Below are 27,567 nucleotides of genomic sequence, written 5' to 3'. Positions count from 1 at the left end.
GGGCTCCACGCCCGCCTGCCGCTCCCGCCCTGCGGGTTTCCTTTTTTCTTTTTCTTTTTCCCCCTCCCGATCTCCTTTTTGACTCCCTTCCCCTTTATGCTCGCCCAGCCCTCTCCCCGCCGCTGAGAAGTGGGGGAGGGCCTCGGCCTCCAGGTTCCCGCCCCATCGGGGCCCGGGCGAGCATGGGGGGCAAGCAGAGCACGGCGGCCAGGTCCCGGGGGCCCTTCCCGGGGGTCTCCACGGATGACAGCGCCGTGCCCCCGCCGGGAGGGGCGCCCCACTTTGGGCACTACCGGGCGGGCGGCGGGGCCATGGGGCTGCGCAGCCGCTCGGTCAGCTCGGTGGCGGGCATGGGCATGGACCCCAGCACGGCCGGAGGGGTGCCCTTTGGCCTCTACACCCCCGCCTCTCGTGGGACCGGCGACTCGGAGAGGGCGCCCAGCGGCGGAGGGTCCGCATCCGACGGATCCACCTATGCCCAAGGCAATGGTTACCAGGAGACCGGCGGCGGTCACCATAGAGACGGGATGCTGTACCTAGGCTCCCGAGCCTCGCTGGCGGATGCTCTACCTCTGCACATCGCACCCAGGTGGTTCAGCTCGCACAGCGGTGAGTCCGCGGGTGGTGGAGGGGGCCCGGGAGGGTGGAGTGCAAGGAAGGGCGTGCTGGGGCGCCCCAAACCTTGGCGCGCGTGTGAACGTGTGGACGGAGAGTGCACGGCCAGAGTCTGTCTGCTGTCCCCTGGGTTCCCGAAGCCAAGGGACCGATTGGATACCGAACCTTTAGAAAGGAGGGAGGTTTTCTGCGAGGCCGTGGAGCCGGGCGTTTTAGGACTTGACCCACTTGTGGATGGGCAGAGTGAATGAAACCTGCCTATTGGAATCCCTCTTACCACCGGCATCACCGTCCTCAGAGAAGAGGTCTGGCCTGACTTAGGGCAAGTCAGCCCCGGGGCTTTCCTTCTGTAACTGCAGCGTTGGGCCTCCCTCACCCTTACCAGACAGACAGGTCCAGTTTGACCAAGTGGCGTCTCCCAAACAACGAGTGTGAAGAGAAATAAAATCAGAGCCAAGTGGTGGTTGGATTAGGGCGCTCACTCTCTAGCTGGGACAGAGGGGTGTTGAATTTTGCCCCCCGGCTGGAGGTCTGTTTGAATTGTTTAAAATGGAGCAGCTAGCAGGCTGTTGGCGTAGACAGGTGTGGCCTGCTGAATGGAGGCCCAGCCAGGGAGCCTCCCCCCCTCCCAGGCTTTGCAGGACCAGGGCTCTGGTTCCCGTGCTGCATGCAGTAGGCTTGGCTCAATGACTCTCCCATCCCTCCCCATCTTCCTTTCTTCCCCTCCATGCTAAGTGCTTGGTCTTCCAGATCATCTGCATCCTCTTGGAACAGAGAGGTGAGATTTTATTGCCAGGCTGTGGGTGCATGACAGGGGAAGAGGAAGATCCAGAGAATCTGGATGAATTCACGATGTGAACTTCTGGTAACAGGCCAGCGAAAAGCTGGAGGAGGATTTCCCAGGCTGTGAGTGGCAGGAGCGTCTGGGAGGAAAACAGGTCTGTCTGCTCCAGGTCTGTCTGCTCCGCTAACCTGAGAAGCCAGGTTAGGCTTCTAGAAAATTAGTCAAAAGAGGTGTGCGGCCGCTATTTACTAATTGGCCTTTATTTTTTTAAAGAGTCTGGATTTCTTTTTTTCAATTCTATAAACTTTAATTTGTGAAATAATTTTATTTGAGGGGGAGGAATAGTGACTGATGGATGACAGGTAACACTTGAAAGTGGCTTTTGAATTGCTAGGATGGTATTTTATTATTTGAACAGGCTTCTCTGACTTGCATCAAACTCTGCCCTGAATGGGATGCCAGGCAAGACTGACTGCCTTTGGCACTATTAGACATTTGATCAGCTTTAAAAATTTTGAAATTAACAATCTGTCTTATAAAATTTGGTCCAGAAAGAGTCATCTGTGTTTGTGAGATGATGTGGTTAAGTTTTTTTTTAAAGAAACTGTCATTAGTATCTGGTTTTAAATTGAAAAGCACTGTAAGAAGTTTCTCTAAAATCACAGAATTTTGTGTATTATAAAACAAATATAATCTTACAGAGCAGTGGTTCTCAACCTTCCTAATGCCGTGACCCTTTAATACAGTTCCTCATGTTGTGGTGACCCCCAATTTCATTGTTACAAATTGAACATAATTAAAGCATAGTGATTAATCACAAAAAAGTATGTAATTATATATGTGTTTTCTGATGGTCTTAGGCGACCCTTGTGAAAGGGTCCTTCGACCCCCAAAGGGGTCGTGACCCACAGGTTGAGAACCGCTGTTATAGAGGCTTGTCTGGGGAAGGAGTTCCCTGTTAACTAAAATTTCTTGTCTGTCTTTTACTAGAAACTTCTTTTTCCTTATTCCACCACCAGGTTTCATGCTGTAGTTGTGAGGTTATAATTGGATTCCAAAATTTCAGATTCTTCAGCTGTGAAATCTTAGTTTTCTTTTCATCCAATTGTGGTCAGGGTAGGAAGAGCCACCGGACCATGGGAATTACTATTAAAGCATGTGTTGGGGGCTGCTGTTAACATTTTGGGTAATAACTTTCTTTATAGGGCCATCCTGTCCTTTTGCAAAACATTGAGCATACCTGGCCCTGCCCACTAAATGCCCTCAGGAATTTCCAAATGATCTTTGTAGGGACTTGGGGGGTGAGGGGGTGGGTACCACCTGGATGGAAAACTACTGCTTTAAGAATGCGATCTTTTATTCAAATAAAGTAATTAGTTTTTCCTGTGCAGTTTATTTGAGATGAACCTTCGTATTTCCACGCTTCTGTCTCCCTTTTTGTGGGCAAGCCAGGGGGATCTTCCTTCCAGAACATCCTTCTTCCTCTCTTGTTCATTATTATAAAAAGATTCTATTTTGGAGCCTTTGAGTAAGGTCCGAGCAGTTTTTGCTCTTGTGTCATAAGGGCATAAGGGTAAGGATTTTGGTGCGCAGTTGACTAGAAGCCTGGAAGTTGGTGCTCTTGCTTGTGTTTTGTTTTTTAAATAGTTTATTGATTATTTTTTAGAGAGAGAGGAAGAGAGAAACATCAAGGTTGATTGCCTTCTGCACAACCCCTACCGGGACCGAGCTCATACCCTGGGCATATGCCCTGACTGGGAATCGAACCAGCAAACTTTCTGGTGCACCAAACGATGCCCATCCAACTGAGCCACACAGGCCAAGGCGTCTTGCTTGTGTTTTCAGGGTGCTTTGGAACTCTTCTTGGGCACAGAATATAGATGTCAGTGAAGTAAGTGGTGGAGCTGGGATTGGAATGAAGGTCCTGCCAGAGTTAGACCTGGCTCTTAACCATTACACTCTACTGCAGTGGTTCTCAACCTTCTGGCCCTTTAAATACAGTTCCTCATGTTGTGACCCAACCATAAAATTATTTTCGTTGCTCCTTCATAACTGTAATGTTGCTACTGTTATGAATCGTGATGTAAATATCTGATATGCAGGATGGTCTTAGGCGACCCCTGTGAAAGGGTCGTTCGACTGCCAAAGGGGTTGCGACCCACAGGTTGAGAACCGCTGCTCTACTGCCTCTCATCCAGCGTAAGGAAGCTGACAGGGTCCTGGAAATTGCACTGGCCTGTGAGTCAGATGACTGTGCTCATTTCCTGATAGAGCTACTAATTAACTGTCTACTTGTGGCCTTGGGCAAGTGAGTCATTTAGCCTCAGAGTCCCCATTTCTTCACCTGTAGATGGGGGATACTGTCTATCCTGCTTACCTTGTTGGGTCTACTGAGATAGTGTTTAGAAAAGCCAAATAACATACAGATAGAAAGTGGTGTTCCTTTGGGGCACTTCTATAGTTCTCAGCCTTCTTTCATCTCAGAATTTGTTGGGCATTGAGATTTAGACTTGTGTGGACTGTTTCCCCAAAATGCTCTCTACTGAAATCTGACCTGAATTGATGGACAGTTCATAACAATGAGTGCTATTGAGAAGAACTGCTTTATCGGATCAGAGTTAGAGAGTCCATTCCTTTCCACATTAAAATGTAAGTTTTGCTGTAAGGTGTTTCTAATAGTACCCCATTTATCTCGAATATGGATTTCTAGATGTGGGGGAAAAACATAGAGGACCCACCATGTGGGAAGGAAGAGGTTTCTGGATCCTTCTATAAAATGGCTGGTCATTGAGGCTTTCACTCCAACTTGTTAGTCATTTGTATGAATACACATGTACATTCAGAAAAATCTAAGCTATTCTCTATTGTCACCAAGCCATCAACTGGGGTTCATAGAAGGTGACTTTTCATAAGTCTTTAAACATGCTAGCAGGATACCTCATTCTATTTTGCTGCCGCTCTAGGGTTCTCAAGTTAATTACTTTTCTCCATTCTTAAATAATTAGGGAGAGTTGCCAACTCTATTGGAGTGGACCAGAAAGCCTTTTTGTGCCTCACCATAGGTGTGCTAAAGGTAATGGTCCTTCACATGGTTTCTGAAGAAGGGAAAGCATTCTGTGGTCTCCAAAGAGAATGATGGGTCCCCTGCCCTGTAGAAGTTGTGTTTTTTAAAAAATATATATTTTTATTGATTTCAGAGAGGGAGAGAGAGATAGAAACATCAATGATAAGAGAGAATCATTGATCGGCTGCCTCCTGCATATCCCCCCATTGGGGATCAAGCCTGCAACCTGGGCATGTTCCCTTGACCAGAATTGAACCTGGGACCCTTCAGTCCGCAGGCCAACACTCTATCCACTGAGTCAAACCGGCTAGGGCTTAAGTTCTATTCTTAATTAAGACTTTTTCTTTTTTTAAATGAAGACTTTTTTTAAAGCAGAGTTTGGAGTTCTCTATTCACCGTGAGGGCTTTTATTTTTTCTTTGACCTTTTCATAAAAATAAATGATTTTTAGAGAGAGGAAGGGAGAGAGAAAGATAATTGTGAGAGAGAAACATTGATGGGCTGCCTCCCGCATGTGTCCTGACCTGGGATTAAACCTGCAACCTGGGCATGTGCCCTGTCCTGTAATCGAACCCCCCACCTCCATTTTGTGTATGAGATGATGTTCCAACCAGCTGAGCCACACTGGCCAGGGCATGAGGGCTTGTTTTCTATAAAATAAAAGAAGTTCCCCCGAGGAGAAGAGAATTTCTTGAAGTTCACAGTTAACTCTTACTCATTGGGGTTTGAAAGGTCTTGCAAAAAACAGAGATTTTTCACTCTTAAAGTGTTTGCTTTATGGGATGTGAACATTTTGCTACTAAACAAAGACACACCCCAAATATGTCACAAGGACTCTGAGCCAGGCCACTTTTAACCAAACAAATGCTACTCTAATACCTTTTGGGAAAAGGAACATGCTTTATATTTTACTAATGTGATATTCAACCCAAGCTTATTGGGCATTAACATTTTGGAAAACCTAATTCTAAAACTAAACTTCTTTGGTGACAGTTTCAAAATTGAAAAAAAAACTTCATAGGGAAGTGGTGGTAACTTAAATAGGTCCTAGTCCTACAAAGCCTTAAGTAGGGGTGTTTTAATGATAATGGGTTGCTGAATCTTGAAGTCAACTCAAAACCTAAATCCTAATCCCAGTCTTTAGAATGATGGATTAGTGTAAATTTCTATCTGTTTCTTTTCCAAGCTTTGTCATGGTCTAGTCTGAATCAAATGGTTCCTAGTGATTACTGTGGCTATATAGACTTGAATATGAGGAGGGACTTCATACATCCAGCAGTTTGTGTTTTTTTATCCTTCACCTGAGGATATGTTTTTATTGATTTTAGAGAGAGAGAAAACACTGATGTGAGAACCATCTGTCGAGGAATCGAACTCACAACCTAGATGCTCTGACTCCAAAATTGAACCTGCAACCTTTGGTGTATGGCAGTGATGGCGAACCTATGACACGCGTGTCAGAGGTGACACGCGAACTCATTTTTTTGGGTTGATTTATCTTTGTTAAATGGCATTTAAATATATAAAATAAATATCAAAAATATAAGTCTTTGTTTTACTATGGTTGCAAATATCAAAAAAAATTTTTTTAAAAAAATATATTTTATTGATTTTTTACAGAGAGGAAGGGAGAGGGATAGAGAGTTAGAAACATCGATGAGAGAGAAACATTGATCAGCTGCCTCTTGCACACCTCCTACTGGGGTTGTGCCTGCAACCAAGGTACATGCCCTTGGCCGGAATCGAACCTGGGACCTTTCAGTCCGCAGGCTGACGCTCTATCCACTGAGCCAAACTGGTTAGGGCTCAAAAAATTTCTATATGTGACACGGCACCAGAGTTAAATTAGGGTTTTTCAAAATGCTGACACACTGAGCTCAAAAGGTTCACCATCACTGGTGTATGGGATGATGCTCCAACCAACTGAGCCACCCGATCCAGCAGTTTTTATTTTTGAATTTTATGTTCATAACAGCACACAGGTTTATTCTTGACTCCAGTGTTTCAGTTCCTGATATTGATAAAGGGTGAGTCGTGGGTGTAAATGAATAACCTGAAGACCAACCCTCAAGTATGAAGCAAATAAAGAACCATGTTTAATCGTAAAGCAGCAGCTGGGGTAGTTTCTAGACTGATGAGACTGTTTACCTCGAGATCTCCCCAGAGTTGTTAGATTTGAGATACCACTTTCCTCTCTTGGGAATAAAGAGGAAGAGGGAATTCACTGGGTCCCTGTAAAAACCAAGTTAGAGGAGGCATGGTAAGAATGCCTAATGCACTCTTGGGTCTATAATAAGGAGGCAGATACAAATGAGCTCTTTTCTGTAAATGGTTCAAAGGGTATTCAAACTTGACTCTGCCCAAAATAGGGGGCTCGTTAACAATGCAGATGACTGGACCTCACTCCCAGAATTCAGTACACCTAACGAGAGACCCAAGAATCTCAATTTGCAAATTATCCTGAAAATGTAGGACCATTTATATCTGAACCTCAATCCATGATGGATATAGAATTCAGAAAAAGAACTCTTAATTTTTTGGGTGGATCCATTAGCATTATTTTTAATATTACTAAACCAGGCAGATCTTTCCTAAGCAGGATGCATACAAATCTTTTCATTTGCTCCCAGAGGGTAGATTCACCCAGTAAAAGCATTGTTCATTATTTGATGGTTTTCTTTTACATGGAGCTAAGCAATTTTCTCCTACAGATAGGCCTAAGCCAATCTGCCTTGGTCCTGAGAATTGAAGTTGCTCCAAACAGAAGTTAATTGTGGCAATGTCCCCTTTCCTTCTGTGCTGTCTTCCCCCTGATTTTTCTTCTAAGGCACAGCTGCTGCCTTTAGCTACTTGTGCTACAGAGGAGCTTACTGAGTTATATATCCCCAGCCAGATAGACAAGTCAAGATCTTAGGATGAATCCAGACTTTAAGTGGACAGAATACCTCTTTCCTTTTCTCTTACCTGACCCAAAAGTATGAGATGTGTGTGTGTGTGTGTGTGTGTGTGTGTGTGTGTGTGTGTGTGTAGGTCTATTGAGCTAAGACATTCATTTATTCAAGTACTTATTGAGTGCCTCCAGTATTCGAGGACCTGTGCTAGGTGCTGGGAACATGTATTTATTAGAAGGGTGATTAACATTACTTTGTTCTTTCTGTTGACGTAAGAACATCGAAACCTGTAGAGAATTTTTAGAAAATGTATTTGAGCCATACAGAAGATACACCTGGAAGCAACATCTCAACAGGCTGAGATAAATGCTTCCAAGAAATACTATTTTGCAGCTCTCTTCTATGCATTTGGAATTGAAGGAACCTTAAAAGGAAGATTACCTGAAGGTGGGAGAAAGCAAGGTGGGGATCAGATTACATGATAGCTAGGATTCTGTGATCCCTGGAGGGTGGCTTTAGAAGGAAGGGTCTGAAAAGAGACATTTAAAGGTGTGTTAACCTAGATGCACAGGAACAATGGACAGGCCTTGCTTAAGGCAAAGATAAGCCTTTTACTACAGAGGTTATATGCCTGGAGCCTGACTACTCACCAAGACCTGCCCAGTTAGGAATTTATGTTCAGATAGATCATCCTGTGAGGTGACTTTCCCTAGAACCCCTATCAGGTCCACATTCCTAAGAATCTTTGCTTTCTCCTTAAGAGTTGGAATATTGCAGCTTGTGGAAGATTTTACCTTCTTTATCAGTGCCTTGGTTGAATAAACAAACAAATTTAGGGTTTTGTCCATAAGTCTGTTACATGGATGATATATCCTCTCTACTCTTCACTCACACTATTCATTCTTTCCTAAACCCTAGTTCTGAGCTGGGACAGGTGATCTTTTCTTTGTGGTTCCAGTCAAGTGTCTACTAAGGAATTCTTCATATGTTCCAATACAGGTGGTCATCTATCTTCTCAATGAGAATATCAAAAGAAAAACTGTTTTTCAAACTCTTCATGTATATCTTTGACTTCGGGATCTTTTTCATCCCTAGGGCCACTTTCCTTTCTGATTGTTCAACTCTGCTTTCTAAAAGCATGATCCACCACTTTTGTAATCTGTCTCTGTAAAATTTATCCCAAGTCACAAAAACCCATGGTTTTCCTCTTTGATCTTCTAAGTGTATGTCTCTGAGCTCCACAACATGGCCATTTTCATGTCATTTTAAGTAATTTTTAAAGCCTTGTTTGTGATAGCCAACACTAGTGACTGAAATGTCATTTCTCCTGGAATAATTATTAAATATGTGTTATAGTTGAGTATTTATAAATTAAAGAATGGTCCATACTGAGGGACTTTATGCAGACTTCGGCTATAGGTGATACCTTGATTTCTGAAGGATAATTTTTGGAGAAACCTCACCTTACATTTAGGAATATGCAGCCATCTTGATCTTAAGGCATTAAACTTGTCATAACATGGCTCCAAATTTCTTGTTGGTAGTACCTTTAGCCCTCAAAAAAGTATAGTTAAATAAGCCATGCCTCCCCTCTGTAATACAGTACAGTATCTTTTAAAAAAATATATATTTTATTGATTTTTTTACAGAGAGGAAGGGAGAGAGAGAGGGATAGCGAGTTAGAAACATCGATGAGAGAGAAACATGGATTCAGCTGCCTCTTGCACACCCCCTACTGGGGATGTGCCCGCAACCCAGGTACATGCCCTTGACCGGAATTGAACTGGGACCCTTGAATCCTCAGGCCGACGCTCTATCCGCTGAGCCAAACCAGCTAGGGCAGTACAGTATCTTTTAATGTCAAAGTTGATTTGTTAGCAGGTAGAGAAACTTAGATATGGAGTCACCCAGATGATTTGGGACAGATGTAGGAGGAGAATCCAAGACCCTAGATCTCAGCCAGCTTGGTCATTTTGTCCATATTTCTCAGCTCTTTGGAGATCTTTTCCATCTCAAGTCATCTCCTCCCCCCGCCTCCCCCCCCCCTTTTTTTTTTCCTTTGCCCTGCTGAGGTGTTTTTCCTTAGGGAGAGCTGTTAAGATTCTTTCATCCTGAGGCCTGCTCAAGTACTCTGGGAATCCTAAGATTTGAGCGAGTCCAACCTAAACCAATGAAGTACTTGGTCTACCATAAATACAAATTAGCTTTCTGTAATATTGTTCTGTTCTACTTAGATCATTTATACTTTTAATGCCCTCTAAGGTATAATAAATACCATCTAAGTCAGCTTTTCAAAGACACTTCTTAAAAAAAATCCTCACCCACGGACATGCTTAGAGAAGAGGAAAGGGGAGAGAGAAAGAGAGAATCATTAATTGGTTGCCTTCCGCATGAGCTCCAATAGGGACTGGAACCTGCAACCCAGGTATGTGCCCTGGTTGTGAATCGAACCATAATCTTTTGGTGCACAGGATGATGCTCAACCAACTGAGCCACTCCAGCTGGACCAAAGAAACTTTTTTGTAACACTGCCCACTACTGTAATGAGCATCACTAAATACCCATGTATACCACATGTTGTTATATTTTTTCAGTCCTAGTCAGATATGGCTGAACCAGTCAAACCATTATAGCCAGTTATCCTTGAGATCTATGGGAAGTCTTAAGACCTGTGATGTGGGCTGGTTTGCACACTAGCTGCCTTCCATCTTAATTTCTAACAAGCCCAGTCATGTTAGCTGTATTTAATTGATCCATTTCCTACCTCCTCTCTCAGCTCAGAGGCAAGTGCAACATAAAAGGATAGTGAATCTAAGCTTCTCCAGTATTTTGAGGTAGAGGGATTTCCTATGAAGTAGCAGGCCTTTAAAAAAATAGTATTATGAGCTGTTCTGTGTTTGGTGTGGCTTTGGAAAACCTTTGGATTCTTCTACTGAAATTCTGTTTGCAAAAAAAAAAATCTTTTTAATGAAACAGTGTGAGTCACAAAGCAGGCACTCCTTCTCATAATAGCATTTCTCACCAGGGGAATTTTTGGTAGCTGTTGGGGGAGGGAGTTGAGTGGGTTGTGGATGATAAATCCCTTGGTGGAACATAACCAGAGGCTGCCATATCAGAACTCTGGTGCTTTCCTTCTGACTGTGAGCCCTGAATTCAAAGTGCAGGGCAGCAGAATAGAATGGGGAGGCCTGTGCTCAGTGAATTGCCACCGTAGCATGACCAATGAGATTGGAGTCTCAACATTCAGACTCAGTCCATTAAAACACCACTGTAGTATATATATAATAGGATCATGAGACCGAGGCCTTGGGTCAGAAGGCCTAAGGTCATTTGCAGGAAAAGCATATTTCTGGATTAAGGGATGGCTGTGGACCTAATGATGAGAATTTAAGAGTCATGAGTGTGAAATTTTTTCCATATTGTGAAATAGTGGTCTGGCTCTCGGTACTTTACAAAGAGAGGATTCATTCAAGGTCATCTGTGCTCTTAAGATTTTAGGTCTAGTAAACACTTAGAATGACACCCAAAGTGAACATCACTCAGTCTCTTTGTAGGATGGTGAAAAGGAAAGGCTAGAGATATTAAGAGTTCAGAACAAGCCAGGATTATGACATCAACAAACAAAATTCGTGTCCGCCCAAACCTGAGTTTGATTGCTGCCAACTTCAGTGATTTACAATTCTTCGTCCTCATGTCTGAACCACTGTCTTATGAAAGCTACCGACAGAGGAAAGTCTGAAAGATCATTACAACTGGGTTAAGATTTGCTTTTCTTCGGAAAGTCATAGCTGTCTCCATTCCGTGTTTTCCTGGCTTTGTACTTTTCTTCAAAGCCTCTTACCAGTTCCAAGTCTCCAGAGTTCAATAAAGGGGAACAGGAAGTTGGTGTTTGATGCCTAAGAGCCAGCAATGACGTAATGAGGAAAAGGACATAAGCACAAACTGGGAGGGGGGTTCTGGGCCTTGAGATCTGAGGTCTGTAGGATTATACAGACATCCTTCAAAGATGACTTTAACCAACTCTTTTAAACAAGGAAAAAGCAATTGGAACCTCGTTCTGAGAGGATTAATTTGTTCCGAGAGGATTAATTTTCTTAGGTTATAGTGGAGGCTCAACATTTTTAACTGCTAGTATAATTAGTTACAAAGTGTCTTGCCTCAGGAGTTGAAACATTTAAAGAAAACGTGATTGTCACTTTTATAAAAAAGCAGGAGTTACTTTCCTGCCTTTCTTTTCCGTGAGAGGCCTCGGGGTATGTCCTGTCATGGGATCCAGGCTGGAGCCTGACCCTTCCTTTTCCTGTCCATTCACTTTTATGAGTTGAACTGCAAAGTTTCATTGCTGTAGTAGCAAAACGGGAAAGTCACAGGGATTTGTGCTATTTCAAATCTGATTTCATTTTTACATTTCAGGAAATCAAATAGTGGTATAACTGAATAGAAGCTCAGGTCTCTTGGAATCTTTTTAAAAAATGAGCTATTTAAGGCATTCAAAAGAGATAATGTACTTTACCTACCAGATTAATAAATAAATAAGACATTACAGATGTAATTGTATGTGCCCTCCCCAATTTCTGTTTTTTCACCTTCCCTCCCCAAAGGTAACCACTGCCCAGACTCTCCTGTTTATCATCCTTTATATGTTCACATTTTTACTGCATATTACTATCCAAAACAGTATTCATTTAATTTATATAAACTTTATCGTAATGTCTCTATCCTTTCACATCCATATGTATGTTCCTCAAAAGGGATTTGAGATCTATAAATCCATTGTAGTACTTATTGTTCTGCCACATTAATTTTCACTGCTGTACTCTATTATATGAATATACCACAAATATCACCATTTATAGATCCATTATCCTGTCAATGGATATTAAAGTTATTTTCAATTGCTTTGAGAATGCTTTCCTATTTCCTTATATACTTGAATGAGAGTATTTCTAGGGTACATTCTTAGTCAGGAAATAGCTGGGTCATAGGGTATATATAGCTTCAACTCTTAATTAAATATTGCCCAGTAGATCTCCAATGTGTTGGTACCAATTTACACTCTCCAAATAGCATATTTTCACTTGTTTCATGACCTTGACAGAACTTGATATTGTCATAGTTTAATTTTTGTCAAGTTCCGGTGGGTGTGAAATGGTATATCAGCCCTAGCCGGTTTGGCTCAATGGATAGAGCATCGGCCTGCGGACTAAACGGTCCCAGGTTCGATTCCGGTCAAGGGCACATGCCCAGGTTGTGGGCTCCATCCCCAGGAGGGGGCATGTAGAAAGCAGCCAATCAAGATTCTCATCATTGATATTTCTATCTCTCCCTCTCCCTTCCTCTCTGACACCAATAAAAATATATTTTAAAAAAAGAAATAGTATATCATTATGATGTTGTTTGTATATTTGGTGATATGTATTTACACAAATTAATATTGTATACTTAGTCATCATGTTTCCTCTCCTATGAAATGCTTGTTCATGTTTTTTACCCATGTTTATATTGGATGGTTCATCCTTCTCTTACTAGTTTATATGAATTTGTGTTTTGTATTGGGATAATAATTTTTTAAAATTTATTTAAAAAATTTTTAAATTGATTTTGGAGAGAGAGAGGGAGAGAGACATTGATTTGTTGTTCTTCTTATTTATGCATTCATTGGGTGCTTGTATGTGGCCTGACCGGAGATGGAACCCACAACCTTGGCGTATGGGAATGACCCTCTAACCAATTGAGCTACCTGGCCAGGGCGGTCTAATAATTCTTTGTCATATATAATGCAGATGTGTTTCTCCTAGTTTGTGGATTATCTCTTTACTCTCTTTGTGATTTCTTATGGTTAACAATTTTAATATAATTGAATATTTCAGTATCTTCTCGTATGGATTGTGTATTTTGTGTCTTACGGAAGATTTTCTTTTCTTGAGGTTATAAACATATAATTTTATATATCATTCTAAAAGTTTTTAAATTTGCCTTTCATATTTAAGTTCTTAATTCGTATAGAATTAAATTGTCAGATAAGGATATATTTTCCTTTTCCATATGAATAACCAGCTCTCCCAGCAACAAGTGAGGAATGGTAAGTAAGGTCTTTCTGCTGATTTGCAAGCCACCTCTATCATATACCAAGTTTCCTTCCAGGCATGGATTTGTTCCTGGGCCTTTTGTTCTGTTCCATTGGTCAATTTGTCTATCTATGTGCTAATACTTTCTTAATTACTGTAGTTTTGTCTTGCCATGTGGAAGGGTAAATCCTTTCATCTTGTTATTTATTCTTTTTCAAAGCTCTGTTGTCTGAATGAAGCTTTCTAGGGAACAAATACAGAATCCGGATAGAATCAACAAAATGAAGTACAAACTGCGGGGGAACTGCTCTGTTTATAGCTGGTATTCTTAATGACAGGACATCTGGCAAACTGACCCTAATGGGCAGTTTCGAATTTTCCCCCCTACTATATTGCACAAACAATAACATTTCCCTATGTCTTTGTATTGCAAACAGCAGAATAAACAATTCTGTATGTTACAGACAACAACAATAAAAACAACAAAAACTGGATAGCTATTTTGGGTACATTTTGCTTCCAGTTAAATTTTAGAAACAGCTTTGTCAACTTCTCTGCAGAAAAACTCGTTAGGATATTTTGTTGGAATTACATTGAATTTATCAATTGCCAACTCTAACATTGAGTCTACTCATGAACCTGATGGAAGTGGACTTACAGAAATAAAAGAATAGATTTTTAAAATGTTTTTAAAAACTTTAATTTCGGACTCACAGAAAAGTTGCAAAATTTGTATAAATAAATTAAATATTTCATCTTCGTTATCCAGAATTTTTAAATGTTATTAGAAAAACATAAAGAGTTGAAAGTCCATTAAGTTCTTAACTCTGCAAAGCAGCTTAATGTCTTAAGTAAGAATTGAAACTTCTAAAGTCTGAGAATCTACATTGACCTGCTCCTGGGAATGGGAAAACCACCTGATCTTAAAATTGGCATGGTGGCTGAAGAAGTAATTAGGCCTAATACTGAGATCTGCTTTCATCAGCGCTGTCCTGTATCCTTATGTGGATGACAGTAGATCTAGTCCCAACCCCTGCTCCCCAGGTTTGTGCTCTGATCCCTTCCGTTGAGAGAAGGGCTTGTGCCCTTCATTTGAGGGTCTTCTCACGGCTGTAGGCTGGAGAGTTCATGACATGAGAATGGAGGCTTGGGTTGGCTGAGCCAGAGGTGCCTTCATGGGAGGAATGGGCACCTCACTTTTATGAGAGGCAGTGTGGGGTTGTGGTTAAGGTTGCAGGCTCAGAGCCAGACTGTATTAGATTTGAATCCCAGTGTTGCTGATTTTTAGCTTTGGAATCTGTTGGGGTCCAGCCCCAGCAGGTCCAGGGGTTCCCAAAGGTGTGGACGGAGTCGGCGAAGAAGGAATGACCCAGAGACAGTGTTCAGTTGATCAGCATAGCGAGGTTCTCTCTTTATTCTCCTGATACATCTGTATTTATAACATTTGATTTTAATCCTATCCATTCTATTCCAAAGGTTAGGGCGTTTTTTATCTCCATTCCAAGGTCACTACTCTATTGTTCCGTTAAGCTACAAGGAAGTAACTGAAGGAGATTATCCTAAGAAAAGATTATGTAGTTTAAGAGTGATTGTTCGTAAAGTGATTAACTACCCGCCTGGCACTTAGTTAAGGGGTTTTACTGATTCCCTTCCTTAGTCCTGTTAATCCCTAACTCCAGGGAAAAATCCCCACCTGGGGAAACAACCTTTCTCGGAGAGGTGACCTTGGTTAAAACACATAGTGCTAAGAAGGGGAGCAAACATATTAAGAACAGTATGCCATATTCCCCAGGTCCCTTGAAACATGTGCTGTGCAGATGTTTCTTCCCTGCAGCGACTATGTCAAGCAGCACGGATGGACCAGCTTCCGGCAGGAATCTTAGGCAAGTGACTTAATCTTGCAGCTCTAAAGTGAGGATAATGATAATTATATATACCATATGGGACTACTGTAGGAATTAAATGAGTTTATTGGCATATTCACATCACTCAAAACAGTGCCTAGCAGATAGTAAGTGATCAGTAAATGTAGCCCCTTTTGTTGTTTAGTGTCTGGAGAAAGCTTCATAATTTTTTAAGATCTTGAAACCCTTTTGTTAGATTTATCACTAGGTACCTTATAGTTTTTTGGTTATTACTGTAAAGAGTAGCTTTAATTTTTTTTTTTTAATTATTGGAGTTTTCTTGAGCAGACTTGTTGAACTCTTATAGGTCTAATAGTTTTCATTTCATTTATATACAGAGAAAGTCCAAGAGAATCACATCTGCATATAATGGCTTTTCTTTGAAAAATCTTCCTATGTGTTTCTCTTTATTATTTATGGATTGCTGTCTACTTTCTTTAGTAAAAAATCTATTTGAGTCTAGCCCTAGCCGGTTTGGCTCAGTGGATAGAGTGTCAGCCTGTGGACTAAAGGGTCCCAGGTTCGATTCCGGCCAAGGGCACATGCCTGGGTTGTGGGCTCGATCCCCAGTGGGGGGCGTGCAGGAGGCAGCCGATCAATGGTTCTCTCTCATCATTGATGTTTCTATCTCTCTCTCCCTCTCCCTTCTTCTCTGAAATCAATAAAGAAATATATTTTTAAAAAATCTATTTGAGTCTATAATCATGGGCATCTTTGTTTTCCTCCTATTAAAGGGAGTGCTTCTTGTATTGGAAGTGTTGTGTGTACTTTGGTAGGTAGTTTTTATTCTCTTTTATTCTTAATTTGTTAAATGATCACAAATGGCTATTTTATCAAAATTTTCCTTTACATTATTCAGATGGTCTTCCTCCTTTCATTTGTTAATGAAGTCAATTATACTAATAGACTTTGTAATGTTAAACTGTCCTTATATTGATGAAACAAACCTTATTTGCATATATATTATGAGATTTCACTCATAATTTTATTTTCATGTTGTCTTCTCTTATTATTATGACTAGAGGCTCGGTGCATGAAATTTGTGCACTTGGTGGGGCAGAGGGGGGGTGTCCCTCAACCCGGCCTGCGCCCTCTCGCAGTCTGGGAGCCCTTGGGGGATGTCCTCCACCTCCGCTGCGCTCGCCAGCCATGAGCCCGGCTTCTGGCTGAGCGGCGCTCCCCCTGTGGTAGCGCACTGGCCACCAGGGGGCAGCTCCTGCATTGAGCTTGGTCAGTGCGTGTTGTAGTTACTGGTCTTCCGCCTTTTGGTCAATTTGCATATTAGCCTTTTATTATATAGGATTAATGTAGCCTTTATTTTTTTATATACTTTTATTGATTTCATAGAGGAAGGGAGAGAGAAATAGAAACATCAGTGATGAGAGAGAGTCATTGATCTGCTGCCTCCTGCACACCCTAGGGCTCGAGCCCCCAACCCGGGCATGTGCCCTTGACCGGATTAGAACCTGGGAACCTTCAGTCCACAGGCCGATGCTCTATTCACTGAGCTAAACCCGCTAGGGCTTAATGTAGCCTTTAAAATGAGAATATATGTTCACTCATTTTAAAAAAATCTTCACCTGAGGATATGTTTATTGATTTTAGAGAGAGGAAGGGAGAGAGAGAGAGAGAGAGAGAGAGAGAAATTGATTGCCTTCTGTACGACCACGATTGGGATCAAACCCAAATCCTTTAGTATAAGGGACAATGTTCTGACCAACTGAGCCATCCCGCCAGAGCTATATGTTTTTTCTTTTAAAAAAATATATTTTTATTGATTTCAGAGAGGAAGGGAAAGGGAGAGAGAGAGATAGAAACATCAATGATGAGAGAGAATCATTGATCGGCTGCCTCCTGCGTCAAGCCCAAAACCTGGGCATGTGCCCTTGACCGGAATCGAACCCGGGACCCCTCAGTCTGCAGGCCAATGCTCTATCCACTGAGCCAAACCAGCCAGGGCTGTATTTTCTTTTTTGGAAAAGTTTGTATAAAGGCATATGAGAGTTCTGGCTACAAACAGATGGCATGCTCAGAGGTAATTGAATCAAATTTAACTAAAGAGTGGATAGGTGAAGCACCCAGGCACTGGCCACAGAGGGAAGCTGTTACCACCGCTTTTAGATCGGGAACATACAGTGGGGGAGCCATTATCAAACCTGTTGAGAACCTTAGCTCTTGGAGCTATCCCACAGAACTGTGGCCTTACATAGTAAGATAATAAGTATCCCAACCTCTCTGTCATCTTGTCCTTCAGCCTCCTACTGGTGCTTCCCTTTGGTCCATTCCAAAAGAAGTTTAGGAAGCAACTGAACCATGTCCAGACTTGTTAGCCTTGTGGAGCACAGAGCGGAGAGGAAAATGAATCTGGAGGAAACAGAGACAAGAGAAATATCAGTACTTTGAATGCGTGGTAGAATTTGCATGTAAAATTCTCCTGTAAAACTATCTGGGCCTGGGACCTTTTTTTGTAAGTCGGTTTTTGTCTAATGATCCAAGTTCTTCAATGTCATTGGTATATTTAGGTTTTTTTATTGTGTCAGTTTTGATAAGGCAAATATTTTAAGGCAGTCTATTCCTATCTGTATATTATATCCCCTTTTTCATTTTTAATGTTACTTTTCTGTTTTCTTTTTATTCTTGATTACTCTTGCTAGAGCTTTATTTTATTAATATATTTTCAAAAGGACCAGCTTTTGATTTTGTCAATTGCCTCCCCAACCCTGCTATTCCATTGCTCTCTATTTTATCTTTCCTTCTACTTTCCTTGGGCTTGCTTTGTATTTTTCTAACTTCTTGAGATGTACCCTATGTTTGTTTGTTTATTTATTTATTTTATTGATTTGAGAGAGAAACACTAATTTGTTCCACTTATTTATGTATTTATTGGTTGATTCTTGTATGTGCCCTGACTGGGTATTGAACCTGCAACTTTGGAGTATGCAGATGATGCTCTAACCAACTGAGCTACCTGGCTGGCCAGGGCTGGACCCTATGTTTATAGACTTTTCAATCTCCTTTTCTTTCTTTGTTTCCTTTTTAGATTTGTTTGTTTGTTTGTTTGTTTAATTCTCACCTGAGGATATTTTAGAGAGGAAGGGAGGAAGGGACCTTATCTAGCCCAGGACTGAACTTTCAACCCAGGTACATGCCCTTGACTGGGAATACAATCCACAGGCTGATGTTCTAACCACTGAAAACGCTGGCCAGGGCTCCATCTTGTTTTCTAATATAGGCATTTAAGGCTCTAAAATTTTCCTTCGAGTACTTCTTTAACTGGATTCTATGATTTTTGATATTTGTGTATCATTTAGTTCTAGGTATTTTCTAATTTGTAGTATTTTTTTATTTATGAGTTATTTACAAGTATATTTAAAATTTTTCAAACATTAAAAAAATCTAAGGTTTTGTATTTTTTTAATTGCTTTATTAAAAAAAATATTTTTATTAATTTCAGAGAAGAAGGAGGGGAGAGGTAGAAACATCAGTGATGAGAGAGAATCATTGATTGGCTGCCTCCTGCATGCCCCACACAGAGGATCGAGCCCAAAACCTGGGCAAGTGCCCGGACTGGGAATTGAACCGTGACCTCCTGGTTCAGAGGTCAATACTCAACCACTGAGCTACGCTGGCTAGGTTCAAACATTTTTTTAAATTGGCTTCCAGTTTAATTACATGATAGTCATAGAGCAGTCTGTCTGATAATGACTTTTTGTTTTTATTGATACTCAATTTGTGGTTTATTACTATATGGTCAGTTTCCACATATGTTTTATTTGTGCTTAGAAGATTGTGTTCTAATTGTTGGGTGAAATTTTATTCTGTATATTCCTAGATCAAGCTTATCATTATTTATTTATTTTTTTGTTGTTGTTAATCCTCACCCAAGGATATTTTTCCATTGCTTTTTTAGGAAGAGTGGAAGAGAGAGGGAAAGACAGAGAGAAACATTGATATGAAAGAAACACATCGGTTGGTTGCCTCCTGCACGGGCCCTGACCTGGGCCTGGGCCTGGGTCGGGGAGGAGCCTGCAACCAAGCTATGTGTCCTTGACCAGAATTGAACCCAGGACCCTTTGGTCCACAGGCCAATGCTCTATCCACTGAGCTAACCTAGCTAGGGCAAGCTTATCATTTTTTAAAATTGATTTTTAGAGAGAGAGAGAAACATCAACTTGTTGTTCCACTTATTTATGCATTCATTTGCTGATTCTTGTATGTGCTCTCACCGGGGGATTGAACCCACAACCTTGGCATATCAGGAAAATATTCCAACCAACCGAGCTACCTGGCCAGCGCTGAGAGACTATCTTTTAATTGGCAAGTTTAACCCATTTTAAAAGTATGGTGGTTATAATTATATCTTATTTGAACATCTATAATAATAAAAGCATAATATGCTAATTAGACCAGACGTCTTTCTGGATGTCCTTCCGGACGACCTTCCAGACGAAGCTGGGGCTGTGAGGGAAGCCTGGGTCCTGGGTGCCAGAGGGAAGCCCATGCCAGCAGCCGGGGGAAGGAAGGCCTACTCTTGCATGGATTTCATGCATCGGGCCTCTAGTCATATATAATATTATTTAATATCTTGTTTCGTGCTATTTACCATGTGTTTTATTTGCATTTTTCTCCTTTTTTGACTTCTATTAGATAGCTTGGGTTTTCTTTATCCCACATCTTCATCCTTATCTCCCTTCACTCCTTACCATCTGGGAGCTTTTAGAGCCTACTCTTAAATTTTTGGCCCATATCTTATATAATAAGAGAGGAATATACTAATTAGCCATTACACGAGGTGTAATAACCAAGTGCGTCATGACTAGATCACGGATCGATAAACTTGCTTAATTAGGCGGCAGCAACCTACTAGCTATAAGGGGGCGGCAGAGAGCTACAGGATGGGGCAGGGCAGCAAGCAAGCAGGAGGCAGAGAGCTACAGGAGAGGGCAGGGCAACAAGCTGTGGGGGTTTCGGGGGGAGCTACAGGAGGGCAGGGCAGTGGGCGGAGAGCTATAGGAGGGTGGCAGCGATCTACTGGCACACGGATTTGTGCACAGGGCTACTAGTATTTGAATAAAATCTAAAGTTAACTCAGTATTGCTACACTCTTCCCAAATAATATAAAAATTAACAGTTTATCATACTCATATTTGTGGTTCAGTATTGTAATTCCACTTTGTTTTTACATCCTAGAATTGTGTGTGTGTGGTTTTTTTTATTTGATACAGTCTGCTTGTTTGGATTCACCCACCTGTTTACTAAATTCTTTGCCTATTGTTCCTTCTTTCATCATGTTTCATCCTTCTGAGTTAAATTTCTTTCTTCCAGAAGTAGGCCTTAAATTTTTTTCAGTGAGAGTCTATCAATGTTAATTTTCTTCACTTGTCTAAAAGTTTTTAAAAATTTTCCATAACCTTTTAATGATAACTTATTTGGATATAAAAATCTTGGCTGGCGGGTTTTTTTCTCTCAGCAATTGGATGATGTTATTCTGTTCCATTATCTTCTGCTTTCTAACATTGCATTTTAGAAGTCTGCTTCTCAACTCTTAGAGTTAAGTGTGTTTTTTTTCTCTCTTAGCTGCTTTTTTATCTTCTCTTCATTCGTGTTCTGCAAATTTACTGTCATGTTCAGGGTTTGATTGACTTTTATTTAGCCAGCTTGCTGTTTGTCCTTGAGCCTGAGATTCCATGTCTTTCAAAGCATCTGAGAAGTTCTCAGCCACTCATCTCTTCAAATGTTGCCTTTATTCTCTGCCATCTTTCCTTTTGGAAATCCTTGGAGTCATACCTTCTTATTCTATCCTTCATGTTTCTTAAACTCTTTGGTATTTTTCAGTTCTTTATCTCTATATGCTATATGCTGGATAATTTATTATCTCTATCTTTCAGTACACAAATTCTTTCTTCACCTGCTTTTTAACCATCCATTGAATTTTTAATTTCATTCAACTGCATTTTAAATTCCTTGGAATAATTTGGTGGTTGCTTACTTATTGCCTTCAATTGTGCAAAAACAAACAAAAATGAATAAATCACCTTGTTTCCATGGTTCTAGTTTTCCTCTTTGGAAAAGTAAGTGGGGTTGGCTAGTTGCTTTCTTTTTTTCCTCCTGTTCAAAAATTCCATGAAGCTGTATCACTGGCATTATACTGTTGAGCAACAAACACTATGAACAGGGAGGCAGGAAGCTGGAAGCCCATCATCATTTTGTTCTCTACTCCCAGAGGAAGAGCAGCTCCTGAGTCATGTAGGGAAACCTTTCAGCACTGTACCCCTTGGGAGCTCACAGCTGTGGCAAGGATCTGTTTCTATGGCAACAGAAGGCTTAACTCTTCCTCTGTATTCAGGATATGCAGAGGGAAGTTACAGGATAAACTTTTAGAGCTTTCCAATTTATCAGGAGGCTGGATTTATTTTCTTCTAGACAGCACTGTCTAACAGTAGCCACTAGTCACATATGAATATTTAAATTACAATTAAAATTTAGTTTGAGTCACACTAGCCACATTTCAAGTGCTTAATAGCCTGAAGTTGCTAGTGACTACTATAATTGGACAGCTCACATACAGAACATTTTTGTCATTGCAGAAAGTTCTATTGAACAGTGCTGTTCTGAATTTTTTCTCAGTAATCTTAACATAGAGAATTGATAAACATGTATTTCCTGAAAATGGATGAAATGAACCTGCTGATACCCTGAATCTAGAAGGCTCTCTTTAGAGTTACTGCCACTCTGCACCATCTGTAGGTAGGGGAAGAATTCAAAGAGGGGATTTCATTCTAAGAATGATTTATGGAATGAAATGGTGAACCCCAGCCTACTTGTATTACCTAGAATTTGATGCCATGGGAAAAGGTGAACAGACCTCCAATGTTGAATAAACTTTTGGGAACATGAAGAAAAATTACTGTATGGGCATATTGATTTTATGCAGTCATGATTAAACTGAGAATAGGGAGAATAGGTTTGTGAGATGACTGGAGAAAACCAGCCCAAGGTCTTATTACTTGAGATTTGACTCAGGCTGGAAATTCCTTGTAATGAAATCGTCTTTCTCCACCCCCATAAATTGCCATCTCATTCTTTGAGTTGCTATAGAACAGTTAAAGATTTCAAGAAAAGAAAGGGATGCCTTCTTCCTTCCCCCCACAACATCCACACACCCACACCTCCAAGTATAGCAACATTTCACAGTGACTGGACTCCAGATAGACCGAGAATAGGCCATGCAGAGAGGAGAGAGCCACTGACCTTGACCTTGTTCTTTGCCCATGGCGGACATTGCTAAAACTTACTTCACTCTTTATTATGGAACTCTACGTAGATTCAGAATCTTTCTTAACACAGTGTCCTGGTGCCCACAGTCCAAACTAACTAACTAGCTGGAGATGGCATTGTTTACTGTCCTTTGCTATGGATTTAAGGCTTGAAGTTTGCTGTTTAGACAAAGGACATTGTTCTTGTTATTTGCAGAGTACCCATTATGACCCAACTGTGTTTGAGAAAAAAATTTAAAAGCCTCTCTTGAATATTTATGGCCCAATGTACAGAGTAGTTCCCTAAATAAAGCTTGTTCAATGAACATGTACATGAAAAAGGATGGTAATTTTTGGCATAAAGATAAAGGTAATTTGTATTGGAAAAGGGTTTTAACAGTTCATTTTGGTGATTTTTGTAGGGTTGGCAAAGGTAGCTTGGAGTTGACTTTCTGGAAAAAATTAACCCGAAAGAAAAAGATGGCTTGTAAAGTGATTGGGAGGGGTTTAGAAAGAATTCAGAGGCATCTGTAGAAGAAAAAGGAAGTTGTAAAAAAAAAAACCCAAAAAAAAACCCTCCTGCAGGTGAAGGGATTGAAAGGATTGAAAGGATAACTAATAGGTGCTCTGCAGAAACAGACCTTTGTGGTTTCTCAATCAGCTGGGTTTTGTTTTTTATGCAAGTCTGGAAGCATGGTGCTTTTTTCCCTCATCACAAAAATAATTAGACCATTCATTATAAAGATTTCAAACACGAATGTAGAAAGCGAAAGTTCCCCATGATCCCTTTGGTGTATCTTTCTTCAGACTTTTGCCCTTGTGGATTGATGGATGTGTAGGAAACTGTAGAAAACACTTTATGCTTATATCATTTCACAACTTCTGTTTTTTATTCTGTCATTCCATGTGCATATGTGGATTTTAGGTTGTTGTTTTGTTTTTCGTCTCTGTTGTCATTTCCAGAAATTTATTGTACGTGGAAGTGGTACCTATTCACAGCAAATCATTCCCCTCCCCCAATACCCAGCCGTTGTGCTGGTTTAGGTAAAGAAGTCATGATATAATAATAATATGTGTTGTCCACGAAGTTTGCCCAGAAATGCTTTTACTCGTTTACCTCTTTTACCAGAGAGACCATATCTACTATTTGCTCAAAACTTCTCTGTAGCCCTGGCCAAGTAGCTCAGTTGGTTAGAGCATCGTAGTCCAATATGCCAAGTTGTGGGTTTGATCCCCCATCAGGGTACATGCAGGAGTTGATCAGTGAGTGCATGGATAAGTGAAACAACAGCTGATGTTTTTCTCTTTCTCTGTCCCTTTCTGTCTCTAAAAATCAATAAATAATAAACTTTTTTTCTCCTCTGTAAATTGTAAGAATACCACAGGGAAGGATCACGAAGTCCCCTCCTATAAATTTAGTGTATTTTCGTAGAGTAATTAAATGATGAACTAGAAAGAACCCAGAGCTCAGCCCCAACTCCGGAGGACATTTGGTAAATAATTATACCAGGCAGTAGGATTCATAGGAGCCCTTGGTCCTTGCCCCTCTCCCTATTTATTTATTTATTTATTTATTTATTTTCTGATGGGATGATTGCTTCTGCCATAGCTAGACTTAGAGCCTAAGAAATTTTCATCTTGGATCCACAATCTGAGGCACTCTGAAAGAAAATACCAGCAGAGGCCAGGGTGGAGACACTTCAAGCCTCGCCTGGAAGAGGCAGCTAATGGCACTTCTGTACTTAGCCCGGGGCTTTTGCTTCCTTGGGGTGCTGCGAACAGAAACGCAAATAGGCAGCCAGGCAGCGTGCTGGTGGGGCCTGCAGCAATCCACCGGGACCTAGACATTTGTCTGAGATGATATCCCACAATAGGGTCTCTCATGGACTCAGTTCCCACAGCCACATAGTCTGAGTAGCTGTCAGGTTACTGACAGGCAATGTTTGATTCTCCTCTCTCCAGTGACCTGTGGAGTAATAACCACCAATAACCAAGCTCTTACATGAAATGCAAAAGAAGTCTAGACTGTTCCTAAATGAACATGTGAAATATTCCTAAGTAAGAGAAAGCATCCTCTGAAGGTGTCTTTAAAGATGTTGTTATTTTATGTAACTGTCTGAGGCCAACTGTGGGCAGGAAGTGAAGGTGCTGGCATGGAAGCTGGAAATAGAGTTTAGGATGAACTTGAACACATTACCCAATTGCAAGGTCAGTGTTAATAGAGTTCCTGTGAGCTCACAGCCTTCTGGATGGGAAGTGTAATTTCTCCCTGCCCTCAGAAAGTGGAGAAACAGGAGCAGAGTGGCAAAAGTTGGAAAAATTTTGTAATGACTTGAGCCTCTGCCAGGCTTAATACTCTGAGTCTTTGAACTCTTCCTTATTGAGACTGTTGCTTTTATAAAAGTCTGTTTTTGTTGGTTATTGAATCTTTTAAAAATAAGAAACATGCCGAAACCGGTTTGGCTCAGTGGATAGAGCGTCGGCTTGCGGACTGAAAGGTCCCAGGTTCGATTCCGGTCAAGGGCATGTACCTGGGTTGCGGGCACATCCCCAGTAGGAGATGTGCAGGAGGCAGCTGATCGATGTTTCTCTCTCATCGATGTTTCTAACTCTCTATCTCTCTCCCTTCCTCTCTGTAAAAAAATCAATAAAATATATTAAAAAAAAAGAAACATGCACAATCTTAAAAACAGTAGTCTATAATAACGGTATTACTGATGGCAGACATTTATTTATTGCTTATTAAGTTCCAGGCACAGTTGTAAATGCTTCTCAAATATTAACTTTCTTTCTTTTAAAAAAAAAAAATATATATATATAAAATTTATTTCAGAGAGTAAGGAAGAGGGAGAGAGAGATAGAAACATCTATGATAAGAGAGAATCATTGATCAGCTGGGCTCCTGCACGCCTCCTACTGGGGATTGAGCCCGCAACCTGGGCATGTGCTTTTGACTGGAATCAAACCCGGGATCCTTCAGTCTGCAGGCTGACACTCTATCCACTGAGCCAAACGGGCTAGGGCTATATTAACTCTTTTGATTCTAACCTTGCGAAGTGGTTACTGTATCATTCTCATTTTACAGATGAGCAAACTGAGCCCTAGCAGTTAGGGAATTTGACCAACATTTCATAGCTAGAAAGTGATGTGGCTCTAATAAATGGTATCTGTATTGTTATTAAATTTTAATCAGTTTGACTATCAAAAATTAAATTTTGGGAATTCTTCAGCCCTATGTTCTTCCTACCAGTTACGAGCCTATAGCATTCTTTGTAGTTTTATAAGAATGGTGGTGCAATAAAACATATTTTCTTACGTGACTGCATTTTTCTGCCCTTTATCATAACATCAATCCTCTGACAATTTTTGATTCCAACAGAACCTACAGTCCATTGATCCTATTTCCTTCTCCCTGTCTCTCACACCCTCATGCCCTTACTTTTCTCCTTAAATAACTTAAATTCCAAAGTCATTATAATCACTGCCTCATGTGATACCCTCTCATTCCTCCTCTCCTCTTTTGCTTTGTCACCCTTACTTAGCTAAACCACAGCTATGGTTAAATCCAAGACTGCCTACTCCGTGAGTGTACTCCTGGGCTGGAGGAAATGCGTGTTCACCAGCCTCACTCTAATTCATGATCACTAACCTCAAGCAGGCCCTAATGCTGCCTGGGAATCCTGCTATATTTCCATAGATCATTCATTCTCTTATCCTTCTGGAGGACTCTTCCATACTTTTTCTTCTCAAAACTCCCTTCTCAGCCTTTGGTTGCTGACTTCACTTCTAGTTTCATTGAGAACACAAGTTATTGGCCCTCACCACTATATATACCCAGCTACTTGCATCTCCTATTTTCCCCTTTCCTGTATCTAGGTCTGAGTTGTTCATGCGTCTTGTGAGGGGCAAGGCCTCCACCTGTGAATAAAAGGTGTTTGCAATGTCATTTGAATTTTAGGATCAGCTTATCTATGTCTGTGAAAAGAATAGTTGGGATTTTGATAGGGATTGCGTTGGATCTCTAGATCCATTTAGGGAGTATTGCTACCTTAGCAATATTAAGACTTTCATTGCATGAATACGAGTTGTCTTTCCATTTATTTAGATTTTATTTAATTTTCAGTTATGTTTTATAGTTTTTAATGTACAAGTCTTACACTTCCTTTCAAAGTTCATTCCCCATACCCCAGTTATTTCAGCACCAAATGTTGAAAATACTCTTTTCCCTATTGAATCACAATGGAACCTTAAAGAAACCTTCTTTTATTGATTTCAGAGAGGAAGGGAGAGGGAGAGAGAGAAAAATCAATGATAAGAGAGAATCATTGATCGGCTGCCTTCTGCATGCCCCCTACTGGGGATCGAGCCTGCAACCTGGGCATGTGCCCTGACTGAGAATTGAAGTATGACCTCCTGGTTCATGGTTCCATGCTCAACCACTGAGCCACACTGGCTGGGCTATATATACCTTCTTAATCATATATGTGTGAGTCTATCTGACCAGGTTGCTGGCTTGATCCCTGATAGGGGGGTGGTAGGAGGCAGCCGATCAATGTTTCTCTCACTAGCTTCCTCTCTTTAAAAATCAATAAAAACATCTTAAAAAAACACATTTACCTGTAATTACAGTATTTCATGCTTGTTTTTTTTTAATCTTTATTGTTGCATGCTTTTAAAAAAATTATTTTAAATTAATTGTGGTAAAGTTTACATAACAAAGCTTACCATATTCACACTATTGTGAATCTCCGGAACTTTTTCATCTTGCAAAACTGAAACTCTGTACCATTAAATAACTTCCCATTTCTCCCTCCCCCAGCCTTTGGCAGCTACCATTCTGCTTTCTGTTTCTATCAGTTTGACTACTCTTGCTCCCTACCTCATTAAAACATGGCATTTGTCTTTTTATAACTGGCTTATTTCACTTAGCATAGTATCCTCAAGGTTTATCCATGCTGTAGCAAGTGCCTGAATTTCTTTCCTTTA

The 27,567-nt window shown here is 40.9% G+C and overlaps 1 protein-coding gene across 2 annotated transcripts in view; it reads left to right on the top strand.

Annotated features, from left to right (window-relative positions):
* Positions 1–6: 6 nt before the first annotated feature.
* The window catches only part of ZNRF1 (zinc and ring finger 1, E3 ubiquitin protein ligase), a 102,057-nt gene continuing 74,496 nt past the window's right edge, over positions 7–27,567 (top strand). For both annotated transcript variants that reach the window (XM_005862617.2, XM_005862616.2), the window contains exon 1: positions 7–609. In XM_005862617.2, the coding sequence (XP_005862679.1) occupies positions 183–609 (427 nt within the window). In that variant the 5' untranslated portion in view covers positions 7–182. The remainder of the gene's footprint in view (positions 610–27,567) is intronic.

This window comes from Myotis brandtii, unplaced genomic scaffold (genome assembly GCF_000412655.1).
Source record: "Myotis brandtii unplaced genomic scaffold, ASM41265v1 scaffold165, whole genome shotgun sequence".
In the NCBI taxonomy this organism is placed as follows: Eukaryota; Metazoa; Chordata; class Mammalia; order Chiroptera; family Vespertilionidae; genus Myotis; species Myotis brandtii.
This window is presented reverse-complemented; position numbering and strand designations above follow the sequence as displayed.